This window comes from Catharus ustulatus, chromosome 28 (assembly GCF_009819885.2).
Source record: "Catharus ustulatus isolate bCatUst1 chromosome 28, bCatUst1.pri.v2, whole genome shotgun sequence".
Classification (NCBI taxonomy): Eukaryota; Metazoa; Chordata; class Aves; order Passeriformes; family Turdidae; genus Catharus; species Catharus ustulatus.
Window position 1 is genome coordinate 6,061,130 of NC_046248.1, and position 16,979 is coordinate 6,078,108.

General features: G+C 59.2%; 3 protein-coding genes and 1 long non-coding RNA gene across 5 annotated transcripts; 3 read left to right on the top strand and 1 right to left on the bottom strand.

The window, feature by feature from the left end:
* Window positions 1–265: 265 nt before the first annotated feature.
* APOA5 (apolipoprotein A5) lies at window positions 266–2,178 on the top strand. The gene is made up of 3 exons (XM_042780022.1): window positions 266–865; window positions 935–1,043; window positions 1,215–2,178. Exons 1-3 carry the CDS (start codon window positions 817–819, stop codon window positions 2,176–2,178), a joined length of 1,122 nt encoding a protein of 373 aa, XP_042635956.1. The 5' UTR covers window positions 266–816.
* An 85-nt stretch (window positions 2,179–2,263) lies between these two features.
* On the top strand, window positions 2,264–5,952 carry ZPR1 (ZPR1 zinc finger). The gene is made up of 14 exons (XM_033081570.1): window positions 2,264–2,410; window positions 2,835–2,996; window positions 3,148–3,238; window positions 3,321–3,391; window positions 3,617–3,703; window positions 3,779–3,901; window positions 3,970–4,023; window positions 4,107–4,173; window positions 4,392–4,462; window positions 4,712–4,801; window positions 4,905–5,015; window positions 5,096–5,182; window positions 5,276–5,341; window positions 5,569–5,952. The coding sequence occupies exons 1-14, from the start codon at window positions 2,282–2,284 to the stop codon at window positions 5,701–5,703; spliced, it is 1,344 nt and encodes a 447-aa protein (XP_032937461.1). The 5' UTR covers window positions 2,264–2,281; the 3' UTR covers window positions 5,704–5,952.
* Window positions 5,953–6,249: 297 nt separating this feature from the next.
* BUD13 (BUD13 homolog) lies at window positions 6,250–11,933 on the top strand. Of its 2 annotated transcripts, XM_033081567.2 has the most exons (12): window positions 6,250–6,394; window positions 6,585–6,675; window positions 7,022–7,106; window positions 7,272–7,323; window positions 7,735–8,289; window positions 8,329–8,660; window positions 8,786–8,850; window positions 9,025–9,133; window positions 9,526–9,664; window positions 9,938–10,119; window positions 10,453–10,534; window positions 10,750–11,933. In XM_033081567.2, exons 1-12 carry the CDS (start codon window positions 6,273–6,275, stop codon window positions 10,841–10,843), a joined length of 1,908 nt encoding a protein of 635 aa, XP_032937458.1. In that variant the 5' UTR covers window positions 6,250–6,272; the 3' UTR covers window positions 10,844–11,933. The 2 variants fall into 2 exon arrangements, with proteins under 2 accessions (XP_032937458.1, XP_032937457.1); XM_033081566.2 differs by having other exon boundaries at window positions 7,735–8,660.
* LOC117008066 lies at window positions 11,228–15,778 on the bottom strand. The gene is made up of 2 exons (XR_004420246.1): window positions 15,660–15,778; window positions 11,228–12,853 (listed from the first exon to the last, which is right to left on the bottom strand). It is a non-coding gene; the product is annotated as an uncharacterized LOC117008066 (long non-coding RNA).
* Window positions 15,779–16,979: the final 1,201 nt, after the last annotated feature.

Sequence of the window (16,979 nt, forward strand, 5' to 3'; positions counted from 1 at the left end):
CCAACGTGCAAAGGACACGAACACGGCGGGCTGGGTGTCCGGCGGGAGCGCCGCCGCGGAAGGGGAAGCTGCGCTCCCGACCCGCACAGCCGGAGCCGGGCTCGCCCTCCCGCACCCATCCCGGGGCTCCAGGCTCCCTTTCCGTGCCGACAGGAGCTGCAGCCGGTGTCGGTTCCCATTCCCATCTCCATCCCCATCCCCATCCCCATCCCCATCCCCATCCCCATCCCCATCCCCATCCCCATCCCCATCCCCATCTCCATCTCCATCCCCATCCCGGCGCCTCGCACCGCCCCGGTAGCTCCATCCAGCATTCCCTCCGGGATGCAGAGATCGGCGGCGGGCCAGGGCCAGCCGCGTCCCCCGAGCCCGGGGGGCAGCGGGCACTCAGGTGTCCGGCCCCCAGGTCACCTCCCCGGACCTCCACGTTGTGTTTACACGGAGTGAGGTCCAAAAAGCCTTCCCGTACCAAAGCCGCCTTATCGCCCGCTCCTCGGCCGCCCCCCGAGCCTATATAAGGGCGGCCACCGGCGGCGGGAGGGACACGGGAGGCGACCGGAGCCAGGTGAGGGGCGGGGGGCTTTAAGTTTGTGCGGCCGGAGGAACTGGGTGTGACTGCAGGTGCACAGCAGCGGGGCTGCGGGGCACCCGAGGTGTTTCGGGGACCCACAGGTGTTATGGGGAACCCCAGGTGTTTTTAGGGGAGCTCTGGGCGTCAAAGGGAACTCCAGGAGTGAGGTCCGTGCAGGGAGCAGGTGCAGCAGAAGCACCACCACGCCGTGAGCGCTAGGACGGCTCCTGTCCTGCAGCCGGACCATGCTGCTGAAGGCTGCGCTGCTCCTGTCCCTGCTGGCCGGCTGCCCAGGTGGGTGTGGGGGCTCTGCGGGCAGCAGGGCGCTGTGGGCAGCAGCACAAGCCCCGCTCCTGCCCGCAGTGTCCCCGGCCAAGCCGGAGCAGAGCGGCCTCTGGGAGTACCTGAGCCAGCTGACGGGGGACAAGGACAGCCTGGAGCAGGGCCAGAGCAAGCTGGGCAGGGACATTACGTGAGTTCAGCACCCCTCCGGTCCCCGGAGCCACCAGCACAGCCGGGCCCTGCTCTTCTCCCCCTGGGACACGAGGGAAGGGCCCTGGCGAGTGTGGGCAGCTTTTATTAGGGGTGTGTGGGGCACAGAGGGCTGTGGTCACTCGGGGGTGTTGGTGACTGTGTCGTGCAGGAACCTGAAGGAAAGCATTCAGGATGGGGTCAGCTACATGGGGGACTTCCTGGAGAAGCTGTCACCCCTGAGCAGGGGCCTGCAGCCGCGGCTCCCCGAGGACTCGGCCAGCCTGCGCAAGGCGCTGCGCAGGGAGCTGGACAGCCTCCGGGACAAGCTGTCCCCGTACGTGGACGAGGTGCACCAGCAGGTCGGGAAGCAGCTGGATGATCTCCGGCAGCAGCTGCAGCCGCTCACGGAGGAGCTCCTGGAGCAGGTGTCCCTGCGGGCCCGGCAGCTCCGGCGGCACCTGGTGCCCAGCCGGGAGGTGACAGCGCAGCTCCTGGGCGGCGCCGACGAGCTCCAGCGCTTCATGGCTCACTACGCCGACAAGATCGCCTTCCACACGGACCAGGTGAAGGACATCTTCCACCCGTACACGGACCGGCTGCTGAGCGAGATCCACCGCAACGTGGAGGAGCTGCACCGCAGCGTGGCCCCGCACGCCCGCGCCAGCCCCGAGCAGCTGAACCAGCACATCCAGGAGCTGTCCGCCAAGCTGGCCCGCAACGCGCGGGACCTGCACCAGCAGATCCAGAAGAACCTGGAGCAGCTCAAGGCCAAGCTGAGCCTGCTGCCCGGCAGCCTCGGGGGGCCCGCGGCGCCGCCGGGCCGCTCCCGGGAGGCGCTGGCGCGGGAGGTGCAGCGGCGTGTGGAGGAGTTCCGGCAGGACACGTACGCCCAGATCCAGGCGTTCACCCGCGCGCTGGACCAGGAGACGGAGGAGATGCGGCTGAAGCTGAGCGCCCGCCCGGGCCCGCCCGAGGAGCCGCTGGACGCGCCGCCGCCACCTCTGGAGGACCTGCGGGCGCGGCTGGACGCGCTGTGGCGGGACCTGGCGCTGAGCCTGAGCGAGCGGGGCGGGGAGGGTCCCGGGGAGGGTCCCGGGGCGGCGGGGCCGGGCCCGGGGCGGCTCCGCGGCTGAACACCAATAAAGGCGCCGCCATCGCGGCCCGCGCGCGTCACAGCATCGGTGGGCACGTGACCCGCGCGTCATCGCCGCGCGCCGCCCGTGACCCGCCACCATCATGTCGGCGCTGGGGGCCATGGAGGCGGCGGCGGGGCCCGCCGAGCCCCTGTTCCGCCCCCTCAGCGCCGAGGACGGCGAGCAGCAGCCGGCAGAGATCGAGTCCCTGTGCATGAATTGCTTCCGCAACGTGAGGGCCCCGGGGGGCCGGGCAGAAGCGGCCTGCGGGGGCCGGGGGGGAGAGCAGGACAGGGGGCTGTGGGGGCCCAGGAGGGTGTGTAGGAGTCTATGGGGGTCAGGGGCCGGGAGGCCAGAGGACACACCCCGTGTGGGTCGGGCTCAGGGTTCAGCGCTCTCCAGTGGTCGTTGGGAGGAGCAGGCAGGGCTCGGTGTGCGTTCCAGAGGGCAGGGGTCGATGTGGGACAGGAGCCAGGAAGCACGTGCTGGGGGCCACAACTGGTCTCCCACCCTGGTGGGGTGGGAAAGGGTTTCCAGGAGCTCCTGGGGGTGAGAGGAGGTTTGGGGCAGGGATGTGCCCGTGTTGGGAGGTGCTGTCAGGGCCCTGGGCCATCGCCCCCAGGACTCGGTTCCCACGAGGCCCCTCGCTGCTGCAGGGAGTGACACGGCTCCTGCTCACCAGGATCCCCTTCTTCAAAGAGATCATCGTCAGCTCCTTCTCCTGCGCCAACTGCTCCTGGTCCAACACAGAGATCCAGTCTGCAGGCAGGATCCAGGAGCAGGGCGTGCGCTACACCCTGGCCGTCACCTCCCGCCAGGTGAGCAGGGCCTCCCCGCTCTGCTCCAGGCCCAAACCTGCACGTTCCTAAAGGAAAGAGGGCTGGACTCAGCACCTCTCTGTGATCCCAGTGTGTGGGAGCCCCTGGATCTCTTGGGGATCCTCAGGCTGCTCCCTGGCTCTGTGTGCAGGACATGAACAGGGAGGTGGTGAAGACTGACTGTGCCTCAGCTCGAATTCCAGAGCTGGACTTTGAGATCCCTGCCTTCAGCCAGAAGGGAGGTGGGTAAATGGGAGCAGTTCTTGTAGGGCAAGATGGGATGTGTTAATGGTGTCATCACCTCTGTCTCCATCCCTTGCCCAGTGCTCACCACCATCGAGGGGATCATTGACAGAGCTGTGGCAGGCCTGGAGCAGGACCAGCCCGCCCGCAGGGTAAGGGGCTGGGAAGGGGAAGGAGCTCCTCAGGGATGGAAAACGCTTGGGATGTCCGTCCCCTGCCCAGTGGCGTCACACAGGGCTGGTGGAGAGACCACTGAGACTCTGGTCTGTGCCATGGTCACCTTGTCAGCAGCTCTGGGCTGCCCCTGCTGCAGCTGAATCCCATCCTGGGGGTCTTTTCCATTTTAAAGGATTCTGTGATTCCGTGTCCTCTTCCAGGCGACGGACAAAGAGGTGGCGAGGAAAATAGACGAGTTCATTGGTAAACTGAGGCAGCTGAAGGACGTCCATTCCCCCTTCACCTTTGTGAGTGCTCACAGAAGGGCAGCCCTGCTTGGATGAGGGGTGCAGGACGGCTCCTCAGGCGCCCTTGTCCTGCAGATCCTGGATGATCCCTCCGGGAACAGCTTTGTGGAGAACCCCCACGCGCCGCAGAGGGACGAGGCCCTGGTGGTCACTCACTACAGGAGGACCCCCCAGCAGGCTGCTGCGCTGGGGTTGGAGGTGACTGATCAGCTCCTGGCCCCTGGGGACCCCAGAGCAGGGAGCAGCAGTTAACCCTTCCCTTGCAGGGAGAGGAGGTGGATGCGAAGCTGCCGGACGCTGCCGAGGACCTGAGGGACGAGGTGGGTGGTGCTGCAGAGCTCAGGGACACGGAGGACAGCTGCCCTATGCTGGCTGGGACATTTTAGCTCTTTCCCTTCCCCAGGTGCTGCAGTTCAACACCAACTGCCCTGAGTGCAACGCCCCGGCCAGCACCAACATGAAGTTAGTGCGTATCCTTCAAGGGTGGGCATGGGCTGGGCTCTGCTCTGGGGGACTGGGGGGCACTGCATGGCCCTGGACTCTCCCTGCTGCACCACAGGCCTGAATCAGTTCTCTCAGGTGGGGTCTGTTGGGGTGCAGAGCTGTCTCAGGGCTGCTCACAACGCCCAGTGGGTTCGTGCCATCCCTCTGCTGCTGTTTTGATGTTTCCCTTGACTCCCCACTCCAGAAATCCCACACTTTAAGGAAGTGATTATCATGGCCACCAACTGCGACTCCTGTGGGCACAGGACCAATGAGGTGAGCTGGAAAGAGGGCAGTGAGGGAGGGAGTGCAGTTCCATGCCTTTGTCCCGGAGCTCTGCTGCCCAGCGGGGCTGTTCGGGAGGGAAATGGATTTGGGGGCGTTGTCAGGAGGTGCTTTATGCTGGGTGGTGAGGCCACTGGCCCAGGTTTGCAGTGGCCTCTGGGCTGCTGGGATGAGCCCTGTTGAAGCACTGGGGGGGTGAGCTGAGTGGGAGTTGTGGAGCTCACTGCCAGGAGTTCCCAGGTGAAGTCTGGAGGAGCCATCGAACCGCAAGGCACCAGGATCACCCTTCGGATTACAGACCCCTCTGACATGACCAGGGATATCCTGAAGGTGCAGTGCCCTGGGATACCTGCCCTGGCCTCCTGTGGGCTGGGGGGAGTCTGGGGCAGCCCAGCCCTCCTCCATGGGGCTCACAGCATGCTGACCTTTGCAGTCAGAGACGTGCAGAGTGGAAATCCCCGAGCTGGAGTTTGAGCTGGGCATGGGAGCGCTGGGGGGGAAGTTCACCACGCTGGAGGGGCTGCTGAAGGACATCCGTGACCTGGTGAGTGGTCCTGGGGGGCTCAGCCCCCTCCTTGTCCCTCTTGGGGCTGGCTGCCTCACACTGCCTCACCTGCCCCGCAGGTGGAGAAGAACCCATTCACTCTGGGAGACAGCTCCATGCCCAGCAGGACAGGGAAGCTGCAGGAGTTCATTGGGAAGCTGCAGGACGTGAGTTTACTCTGGATTTTCTGTGCTCTGCACTTCAAAGGTGCTGAAGGGTTGGGAAGAGCCTTAATGGCTGGACATGCTCTGTTCCTGCAGATCATAGAGGGGAAGGCCCAGGCTCATTTCATCATGGATGACCCTGCAGGCAACAGTTACCTTCAGGTACAGCCTTGTGCCCTCAGGGTGCCCTGAGCAGTTTGGGGGGGTTTTGTTTCCCTGGCACCTGTTGGGAATGGGTTTCCATTGGAGCTCTGGCCGCGAGCAGGTTGCTGAAAGCCCTGTTGGCTTTATGGGTGCTGAGCTTGGCTGCTGCCCATAGCTCAGAGCCTGCGCTGGGCCCAGGCCTGTGGGCAGAGGGGAGTGCAGGAGCTTTCTCCCTGTCCCCACAGAATGTGTACGCCCCGGAAGAGGACCCGGAGCTGAGCGTGCAGCGCTACGAGCGCACCTTTGAGCAGAACGAAGAGCTGGGCCTCAACGACATGAAAACAGAGGGCTACGAGCCAGAGGCCACCTCGGGCCGGTAGCGGGGACCACCGCAGCCCTCCCACCCTCCTTCCCCAACTGCTCCAGGGACCAGGACTTGTGTGGGGCCAGGACTCTCCTCGCCTTCCTGGGGCCAGGGGAGCTGTTCCTGCCTGACGGCAGCGGGGCTGGGCCTCGGGGCCTCCCCGCCGGCAGGTGTTACATGAGGGGCTGACGTGCTGGGGCAGGGGGGTGGCAGTGGAGGCGACCCCCCAATAAAGCTCATTAATAAAAAATGTGTTTGTGTCTCATTGCTCTGCTCCATTCATAACCCTGACTGGGGTGTGGCCACGCCTGTAGCTCCACCCTCTGCTCCATTTATGGCCTCTCTGCAGCCTGACCACGCCCATTTCCCCACTGCAGCTCCATTTATGGCAATGACCACGCCCGTTCTCATGATAAAACTCCATTTATGGCAATGACCACGCCCAATATGGTATAATTCCATTTATGGCACTGACCACGCCCATCCAGTTATGAATGCATTAATATATGACCACGCCCATCCCCGGCCCGCCAGGCCCAGGCCCCGCCCCTTCCTGCCGGCGCCGGCGTTTGTCGTCAGAGCGCGATGGCGGCGCCGGGGGTGTCCAAGGCCGAGTACCTGCGGCGGTACCTGAGCGGCCCCGCCGAGCCCGCCCAGCCCCGCCGCCGCCGCAAGAAGAAGCCGCCGGGCGGCACCGGCAGAGCCGGGTAAGTCCCTGGGGAAGGGCGCGGCAGGAGCGGCCCTGTGCGGGGAACCCCCCCGAGCGCGCTCCCCCGAAATTCCCCTGTCCAAACCTCCCCTCCGAGTCCCCCGGGGCCGGGACGCTCCCCAGGGTTCCCCGCCCCACATCCCCCCGTTCTGCCGGGTCCTGACGGCAGCGCCTGTCCCCGCTCCCAGGATGCGGATCGTGGATGACGATGTGAGCTGGAACAGCATCGCCGCCGCCCCGGAGAAGGAGGAGGAGGAGGACGAGGGGGACATGCCTGTGGTGAGCGGGGAGTCCCGTCAGACGCGGTCTCACACCCTCAGTCTGTTCTTAGGGTCACCTCGTGTCTCCCTTTGGGGAGAACTTGCTAAAGCGCCTCTCCCTGCCCTGTGTTTTGGTGTGTTCTGCCTCAGGGATGGGTGGGATTCCTGCTCAGAGCTCTACAAGGACGAGTGAGCTCCCTGCGGATCAACCAGCCCGTTCTTTACGTACCCAGCACGGTGGTTCTGTGCTCCAGAACAGCTGCTGGAACGAGGCAGAGGGCCTGGGATTGCTGGGCTTAAGTGGTTGTGGGGAGTGGGAATTGTGCCTGTTGGTGAGCCCCTGGTGTTCGCTGTGCTGTGTGCAGGTGGCAGAGTTCATTGATGAACGCCCCGAGGAGGTGAAACTCATGGAGGAATTCCGAACAAACGCCAAGTGGAAGCTTCTAGGAGGTGAGAGCAGCTCCTTCCACTCTTTCCCTAATATTTGGTTTCTCCAAACAATGATGCAAGTTAAAAATAATACCAAATAGTAATTCTTGAGATGCTGGAGGGCTTCTGAGCTGTGCAGAGCTGTAATGATGGTGATTCCAATTGATTCCAATTGTTTTCTTTCAGACGAGGACTCGCAGAGTTCGGATATTTCAGGACCTGCCAAGTCTTCCTCAAGGTATGGGGGCTGCTCTTGGTTCACTCTGTCTTTCTGGGTTTGTCTGGTTCTGAACTTTCCAGGTGCTTTACTGGGAAATGTGGGTACTTCTGGATACGTTTCCCTGCTGCCTGGGGCAGGGGTTTGGCAGCTCTGGGTGTTAGTGGCACTTCCAGGGAGATTGGGGTGATGATCTCTGTGAGTTTGAGTGATGGTGGTGGTGGAGACTCTCAAATTCCAGCTCTGCTGGGATCTAGGCTGCCTTGGAGGGTTTCTGGGATCTGCTCTGGGAAGGCTGAGGCTCAGGGGTGCAGAATCCACACTCAAAGCTGTTCCCAGCCTTGGCCAACTTCCCAGCTGTGTGGATCCTGTTTTTTTTCCAAACAAACCGAACACAAAGGGTGCTCACTGTCACCTTCTCTGCCCTCACAGGCGACGCCACGACTCCCCAGAGCCAGCAGGGAAACACAACGGCTCCTCAGAGCTCTCTCCTCCGAGACGGCAGCGCCATGACATGCCCGACCCGTCCCCTCCCAGGAGACAGCGACATGACACCCCTGACCCGTCCCCTCCTAGGAGACAGCGACATGACACCCCTGACCCATCTCCTCCCAGGAGACAGCGACACGACACACCAGATCCATCCCCTCCCAGGAGACAGCGACACGACACACCAGATCCATCCCCTCCCAGGAGACAGCGACATGACACCCCTGACCCATCCCCTCCCAGGAGACAGCGACACGACACCCCTGACCCATCTCCTCCCAGGAGACAGCGACATGATACCCCTGACCCCTCACCTCCTAGGAGACAGCGACATGACACCCCTGATCCATCCCCTCCTAGGAGACAACGTCATGACACACCGGACTTGTCACCTCCCAAAAAGCAACGTCGTGACGCCCCAGATCTGTCACCTCCCCGGAGGCGGCAGCGCCGCGACACCCCTGACCCATCTCCTCCCAGGAGACGACGTCATGACACCCCAGACTTGTCACCTCCCAGGAGACACCGTCATGACACCCCTGACCCCTCACCTCCCAAAAGGCAGCGTCATGACACACCAGACTTGTCACCTCCCCGGAGGCGGCAGCGTCATGACACCCCTGATCCATCCCCTCCCAGGAGACAGCGACACGACACCCCAGATTTGTCCCCTCCCAGGAGACAGCGCCATGACACCCCTGATCCATCCCCTCCCAGGAGACAGCGACACGACACCCCAGATCTGTCACCTCCCAGGAGACAGCGTCATGACACCCCAGATCTGTCCCCTCCCCGGCGGCAGTGTCAGGATTTGTCACCTCGGAGAGAGAGGCCGGGGTCCCCCAGTGGGAAAAAGAGCCAAAGGAAAGGTGAGCGTCACACGCTGTGTCCCCCTGGGGACTCCCTGGGATGGTGGGCAGCTGCACAGGATCCCCTGAGCGTGATCCTTCTGGAGGAATCAGCAAATCCTCACTCTCTGATCCATCTCCTCCAGGACGGACTTCGCCCGCCCCGAAGGAGCAGCACAGGTCACGGAGTCCCCCGGGCTCCCCCAAGAAGGTAAAGTTGTCCCTTTCCCTTCCAGCTGACTGACAAACTGGGGAAGTTTTAGTACAAGTGGCTCTAGCAGAGCTGTCCCTGTCCTGTCCCTGTGGTTTGGGTCACCCCTCGTTCTGCCTTCCCTGGCTGTCCTCTCCCAGCCAGCTGGAGCTGTGGGCTTTGTGTGCTTTCCAGGCTAAGACAATGTCATCCGGGGTCAAAGCTGGCCTGGTGTCGGCCGATGTGCTGCAGAGGGAGAAGCAGGAGCTGCGGAAGCACGAGAGGAGCACCAAGCACCTGGAGGGTGAGAGTGTGAACACAGCCCAAGCCCCAGCTCCCCCTCTCCTCCTCTGCTCTGTCAGGCCCTGGCACTGGTGTGCTGCTGAGGGGCATCCCTGTGGAGCTGCAGCTGCACGTGCTGCTGGAAGCCTTGGCCAGGGTCACTGTTCCACATGGGGGTTTCAGAGCAATGCCAGGGGAATCACAGGGAGTGTGAAATGCTTTTGCTCTGCAAGTCTGAAGGAGCTGATGGATAATGAGAGTCTGTGTGGGGCAGCAGGGAAAAGCAGGAGCTGAGATCCTGCCTGCCTTTGGGTGGCAGGCTCTTTGGCAGAATAGGACAAGCAAAAGAGAAGTCACAGTTAAAGTCATTGAATTGTTCCAAAATGTGTGACTTGAGGCATCTGTCCCTGCCAGAGGAATCCCGGAACGCTCAGACCGTGTTCCGAGACAAGTCTGGCCGCAAGAGGAACCTGGCCCAGGAGCAGCTGGAGCAGAGGCTGAAGGCTGAGGCAGAGGCCAAGAGGGAAGAGCAGTATGCCAAGTGGGGAAAAGGGTGAGTAAGGGACTCCTAAACACAGTCCTTGGGCCTCCCATGTCCTGGTTTCAGTTTGTGTCTGCTGCCAGACTGGTGGTGCTGCATTTGACTTCATTCTGAGGTTGAGCCTGGGACCGGCGCGTGTTCCTCGTGTGAAAACCCATCCCTTTGCTGGAGGTGCTTTGGGAAGGCTGCACAGGCAGTGGGAGTTAGGGGTGTGACCCATCCTGCAAATGGAACAAGTCCCAAGGAGTGATGGCCTGGGTTTGGGTGACACTGTGTGTTTTCCAGGCTGGCACAGGAGAGGCAGCAGCAGCAGAACGTGGAGGATGCAGTGAAGGAGATGCAGAAGCCCTTGGCCCGCTACATCGATGACCAGGACCTGGATAGAATGCTGAGGGAACAGGAGAGGGAAGGAGACCCCATGGCTGCTCTCATCAAGAAGAGGAAGGCCAAGGAGAACAAGGAGAAAGGTTTGGCTCTGGATTACATCTGTGTGTGGTTTATGGTGTCAGCAGTGCAGAAATGCAGCTGCTGTTCAGTAAATAGCCAAAGGCTGCTGGAGCAGCTGAGTCCTGGAGACTTCTGGACTCTGGAGGTACTGGCTTGCTACCAGTAACAGTTCCAGGAGTTGTTAGCTGGGAGAGCAGGGCTGGTGACTGAAAACTCAGCAGTTTGTCACAGGGAGCCTTTGGCTGGCTGTCAGGAGCCTGTGCTCTCTACCTGCAGACACCTCCTGGGTGGGTGAGGATGTGAGGATGTGACCACCTGTGCTGAAACCAGCTGTTCTGCTCTTTGTGTTCCAGAAAAGCCCAGGTACAAGGGACCAGCACCTCCACTCAACAGGTTTAACATCTGGCCAGGGCATCGCTGGGACGGTGTGGACAGGTACTTGATCCTGTTGGAATAACAGTAGCAATGAAGGAGTTTTGTTTATGGAGTTCCCAGCTATGGGATGAGTGAGGGTGTTGGCAGCTACAAATGAGTGATGGGACAGGTGGGACAGGGGGAGGTGGGGAACTTTAGAGGGATTAGTGGAAAACTTGGAGTGGTCAGAAGAGCTCCTGCCCAGCAGCTCCTGTCACCTGGGTGTCCCTTTGCAGGTCCAACGGGTTTGAGCAGCAGCGCTTTGCCCGCATTGCCAACAAGAAGGCGGTGCAGGAGCTGGCCTACAAGTGGAGTGTGGAGGACATGTAGTGGAGAGTCCTGCAGTGACCCATGGACACCACCCACTGCCAGAGCCCTGGGAATGGCTGCTGTCCCTGGAACAAGCCCTGTCCTTGGCATTCGGCAACCCACTGGGGCATCTTCCAGCAGGCAAGGATGGATTTCCCTGCCAGCCAGAGCCTCCAGCTCTCTGGGGAGGACACTGACTTCTTGTTTGTTTTCTGACAAACTTCTGTTCTATGCCAAATGCTTTGACCTCTGAGAGCATTTCCCAAGTGTTCAGGTGTCCTAAATCTCAGGTGAAAATCTGCTGAACGCTTGGGCTTGGGAGAGTTGCCCTCCTGCAGTGGGTCAGTCTGCTCCAGAACTCAGGTTAAGTTGAACTTCTGAACTTCTGTTAAGTTTATGCAGTTGTTTTGCCATGTACATGCCAGAGTGACCAATGTGCAGGAAAGTTCAAACTCAGCTTCTCCTGACCGTGTCCAAACAGAAAACTGAGCAGGGGATGCTCAGGCACTGGAAGAGCGACCTGCAGTGCTGCACTGGGCAGCAAGATCTTCAGAAGCCTCAGCAATTCTTCAGGGCTCCATTTCTAGTGGAAGGAAATGTGTGGAGAATTACGACTTCAGACCTGGAATTGCTTCCCTCATAGTTTGGAGCAGCTGCTCCCCCCAGACCCTTCTGGATTTGGGGCTGATCTCAGCACTTCCCCCATGCCTGGGGCTCGCTCTGGTGGGAGGTGTAACAACCCTTCCTTCTGTGACCAGGTTTGTCAGTCTCAGAGCTGGAGGCTGGGCAGAGCTTCCCTTAATCCCTATGTGCCAGAAAGCACTTGTGGAAATAAATACAGTTGTTCTTGTTGAGGTCCCAGGCAGCAGGGATGAAATGCAGGCAGCAGTTTCCATGGAGATGCCTCGGCTGCAGCAGTGGGCAGGGCAGGATCGCTCTTTGCAGGGATTCTCCAGCGTTGGGAGGGCCGTGGGTGGGAGGGATAGCAGCAAAGTCTGCTCTGGAGTGCCAGACTCTTGGGACTTCCCTGTTTTCCATCCCTGTGTAACATTTCCAGCAGCCCTGGAATGGTGTGTTCCCCTGTAAATAACACCTCTCTTTTTGTACTCCATTCTGCGTGGTGTGGTTTTTCCAGTGGGTGAACCATTCCCAGCCCTGCTGCACCTGCTGGGCAGGCAGGTGGTTTGGGAGCAGGGCTGGTGGTGTGAGGTGGCAGCACATTTCCAGCCAGGTGCTTCCAGTTGTGCTTCCCCCTTCTGTCACCAAGCCCTGTTCCATTTCCCCTGTAGCCCGAGGCAGCTGCAGCCTCAACAAGTGCAGTTCCACTTGACACATTCATTTTTGCTCTCACTTAATCTGAGTGCTGCTGGAGATGTAAAGAACCTGCTGTGGAATGATTGGATTCGCCCTTGTGAGCAGAGCTGGATGCTGGTGCCTTCCTCACCTGCTTGGTGACAGTGGCTGCTCTTGCAGAGCCGCAGATGCCAGCAGCTGGCTCGTGTCACACTTGGGACTGTAAGCTGCTCTTAAGGAGGAAAAGCACTTTTAAATGTTGGCAGGCACTAAACAGAATGTGCTTAGGACCTGAAAATAGCATCAGGTTCTGCTCTTGGAGCTGATTTTGAGGCTGGGGTTTTAAAATTTTAGAGGTACTGCCCTGGGGACCTCCTGATTCATCACAATGCTGGATTTATACATCTGTTACCTGTTTGTTACCAGATATTTTAAGAGGTATCTGTGAGGAAAGGAGGGGTTCACAGGATGAACTCCCTGATCCCATCCCCGTGTGCTGCCTGGGGAGAGGGGAGCTGGGTTTGTCCCTGTGCCCTTGTTCTGCATCCCACATCTCCTGTCCCTGCTGTGGCCTTGTCTGAGCAGCTCTTGCAGCAAAGCAATTGGAAAACACTGCAGGATCCTCTGGGGTGAGCTGGGTGATGGAGATGGAGCAGTGACACCGGGACTGGATCTCTTCATTAGCGGTTCTGGAAGGGCAGAGCCCTGGTCTTGGCATCGAGCAGCAACTTTGATTAGCTTTAACCCAAAAAAATGAATATTAAAATCTTAATTTAATTTAAACCACTGTCATTCACAGTCATGGCAAACGGCAAGCAGAGTAATTATTATGCAAATGAGACAGATAGAAAAATGATTAATAATTGCGCAAATTAAAAATTATTGTAAACATCCTGTGACTGGTGATAAGTCGGGGAGGAGCGTGCGGGGGAGGCAGCGGGGCTCAGCCACCTCCTGCATCTCCATTTCCTCATTAGTGGGAGCAGCAAACGAGGAGCCCAGCGCTGCTGGGGGAGGCTGGGCCAGGCTGGAATCTGCCCCAGCGTGTCTTTACTGTGACAAAAGCTGGGTTTAAGCCATTTTCCCTCTTTTTGGAGTCCCTGTGCTCGTGCCACTGCCTGTGTGACCCCTGGAGCCTGGGGGATCCCAGCATATTCCCCATCCCTGCTAATGACCTTTGCATCTCCCCCCAGCAATTAGCGAGCTGATTTCTCTGGTGTTTCTATGCTAATTGCACAGCCGTATTTTTTCCCCCCATTTTCCTTTTATGCTTTTTCTGGGGAGCAGGATAATTCCAATCCCAGGCTCTCGCTGGCTCCTGGGCTTCCATGGGCACTGCTCCTGTCAAGGACGAGCAATTAAGCCTGGCCTCGCGCAGCGTAATTAGATTTTTGTTGATGAGCTCGTGGTAATGTGTTTAGTTCAGATTAAGAGCTTAATTCCTGGGGCGTGACACCGCCTGTCCCTGGGAGCCCTGTGCCCAAAGGAGTGGGGCTGGTGGGAGGGGACCCTCAGCCCCCCTGCCTGTCCTGTCACTTGTCCTGTCACCTGTCCTGTCACCTGTCCCCACAAAGGTGAACGTGGCCTCTCCCCACTGCTGCCTCTTGCCTGTTGTTTTTTAAACAGCTCCAGCAAAGTGGATTTTGGCAGTGTTGTGTTATTGCTCTGTTTCCTGCTGAGTTCTATTATTTTTTAATTAAAAAGAGCCTGAGATTTGTCATTTAATGTCTCTCTAAGCAGCAGCTGCAGCTCCAGGTCGTGGGTGCTCAGCGGAGCTGGTGCTGGTTTGAGAGACAGGGCGGATTTTAGGTGGTTCCCTAAATCATCCTGGGCTTCCAGCACGGAGCACCTGGGTGTGGGGCACAGTGGGGTCCCCCCAGGCACAGACAACCCCATTGCTTTTTGGGGAAGAAGAGTTTCCCTGGTGACTCCATCCCGCAGCGGGGCTGGTTGTGAGAATCCCTGAGACTGGCAGGTTAGTGATTGTATATGCATATGTGCACTTTCCCTAATTATGGAATAATTAGGGACACGCAGAGATAAAAATTACTAATAATATTTACTCTAGACTCTATTTTTTTTTTCAATAACCTCGCTCTCTCTTCCTCCTTCACCGAGTCTTGGTGGAAATAACTTTGCAGATCCCAGCTAATGAATATTTGTAAATGCAAGAACATTCGGCGCCGGAATATCCAGAGGGCATCCTCTCTCTGCCTTGTAATTTTTTTTCACCAGATATTTAATATTTATGGTTCCACAGCCTCGTGAATAAAGAGCCACACGCAAACCCCCAGGAGCTCGGGGCCCGGGATATTTATGGTGCTTCCTCTTTTCCTTTTCAATTACGAAGACACCTCACATAATTAAGTGCTAATAACCTTGTTAATCTAAAATTGATACTCTTTCTCCTGGCTATCTCTTAATAGAATTAAAAACAGATTAATAATCAAGGCTAGGAGATGTTGCACGGGATTCGGGGAGAGGGGGCCGCGCTCTGGCCCCTCCTGATGGGACCTGGAGCTGGGTTGGGATGGGCAGCACCTGAAAGGGGCTGGCAGCAAGGTGTGTTTTCCCCCGTGCTCTTTACACCGCTTAAATTTTTAAGACAAACAGCCATGTAACACCGTCTCCTAATGAAACTGTTTTATGTTAATTAATTATGTATCAAGGCTCATTTTCATGCGCGGCCCGGCTCCGCTTCCCCTCCGCCGAGCCTTTGATCTGTCAGAGGCTAAACGGGAGATAAATAATCAGATTGAGGAGCAGCCTGGATGGAAGTAAACACGTTTTAGATGCGTTATCTGGCGGGTGGAGCAAGGCCCTGGGTAATGGGGCTCATGGTTCAGCCGTGCCCAGCTGCACACAGGGGTGGGGGAGGTTTCCTGTGCCTCAGTGTCCCTGCAGCCACCCCTGGGGACAGCACCGTGTCCCTGCCATAGAATGGGGTCTCTGTCAGTGTCTGCTTGTCCCCCTAGGAGCAGGAGGCTGCAGAGGCCCTTCACTGCACTAACTGAACTGATGAAGAATTCAAACTGCAGCATTTCTTTCTTCCAGCCCGTGGAAGGTTCCGGCAGCTCCAGGCCACAACTGCCCCATGCCTGGGATAGTTGGATGCTGGCAGCACTGCTCCCCAGGGCTCTCCACGGTCCCCCATCAATGTCCTCATCAGAAGGGGGACAGAGCCCTGGATGCTGCAGCACTCAGAGCTGAGCCCTCTCTGCCTTCAGCCCTTTAGGAAGAAATCCATTAGCTGCTAATTACACACGGGCCAGAACTGCTGGGTTATTATGGCTCTAAAGCACTCCACAGTTATAATGTGGAATTCCTGCTGCAGGGTGTTTACTGCTGGAGCAACACCTGATCTACACTGCATCCCTTCTAGCAACACTGCATCCCTTCTGGGAACACTGCATCCCTTCTGGGAACACTGCATCCTTCTGGGAACACTGCATCCTTTTGGGAACACTGCATCCCTTTTGGGCAGGTGCATCCAACGCTACAGGAGAGTGCCTGTGCCCTTCACTCACCTGTGCCCTTCACTCACCTGTGCCGGGTGCCAGCCAGGACGGAGCAGCCCTGGTGGCTTCCATGTGACATCCTCGCCAGGACAGACAGCAGGGTGTGTGAATCCAGCCCCAGGGGCCAGCCAGGGCTCTGGGCACGGGTCCGTGTCCCGCTGAAGCCACCAGCCCCGGGACAGCCCGACCGTGCCTGTCACACCCCGGCCGTGCCTGTCACACCCCGGCCGTGCCTGTCACACTCCGGCCGTCCCTGTCACACCCCGGCCGTCCCTGTCACACCCCGGCCGTGCCTGTCACACCCCGGCAGCCCCAGCCCGGCGCGTCCCGCAGGCGAAGCCGAGCACGGAGCAATCAAAGGCAGCCTCGGAGAGCCTCGTCCCCTCCAGCCTTGCCCCGGGCCCTGCCTTTGGGCTTCTGAAGGCTCTGCTCCAGCGGTGTCAGCTCTCATTAATCCTCACATCAAAGCCGGAACTGCCGAGCATCCTTGGGAGGCTGCGGGGATCCCTCGGCAGCGCGGCAGGCGGGCAGGCAGTGGTGCGGGGGCTCGGGGGATGCTCGGGGCACAGCAGGGTCCCTCGGGGCAGGCAGTGGTGCGGGGGCTCGGGGGATGCTCAGGGCACAGCAGGGTCCCTCGGGGCTCGGGGGGATGCTCAGGGCACAGCAGGGTCCCTCGGGGCAGGCAGTGGTGCGGGGGCTCGGGGGGATGCTCGGGGCACAGCAGGGTCCCTCGGGGCAGGCAGGGGGTTCTGACCCCTGGCTTTGCCCACGGAGCCCCGAGGGAGCTGCACAGGGATGGTGTGGGACAAGGATGTGCAATAACAGGGCACGGCACTCAGTGCTGATCACTCAGAGGTTGGAATTGATGATCTTGGAGGTCTTTTCCAACGGAAATGATTCTGTGGTTCTGAAGAAAAGGCCCTCCTGCAGCAACATCTCCCACGTGTCATGTGTGTGCAAGCAAGAAAAAGGGATTTAGCATGAAAACACACCCAGAAACAAAGCAGGGAAGGTGCTGCTGCACTCTGTGCAGTGGCTGTTGCCTGCCAAGGTCCCCTCCGTGCCGCTGGTGCTGCAGACTGGGATTCCCTGCTCGGCTCTGGCGTGGCTCAGCATCCTGCCAGTGAGCTAATCAGGTCAATGCATTTTTAACGGGGCATAGGAAATCTTTATATTTTTTGTCAGGCTCATTCTTCTCCCCTGTCTCTCTGTGGGGGCTGAATTATTTAATGCTGAATACCAAGCAGGGCCGGTTTCCCCGCGCCGGCTGCTGACGCTGCATTTTGGGGCTGCTGAGATTGGCAGGTGGCTGCGCTCCGAGCTGGGCCCAGGGGGACCCTGCTGCA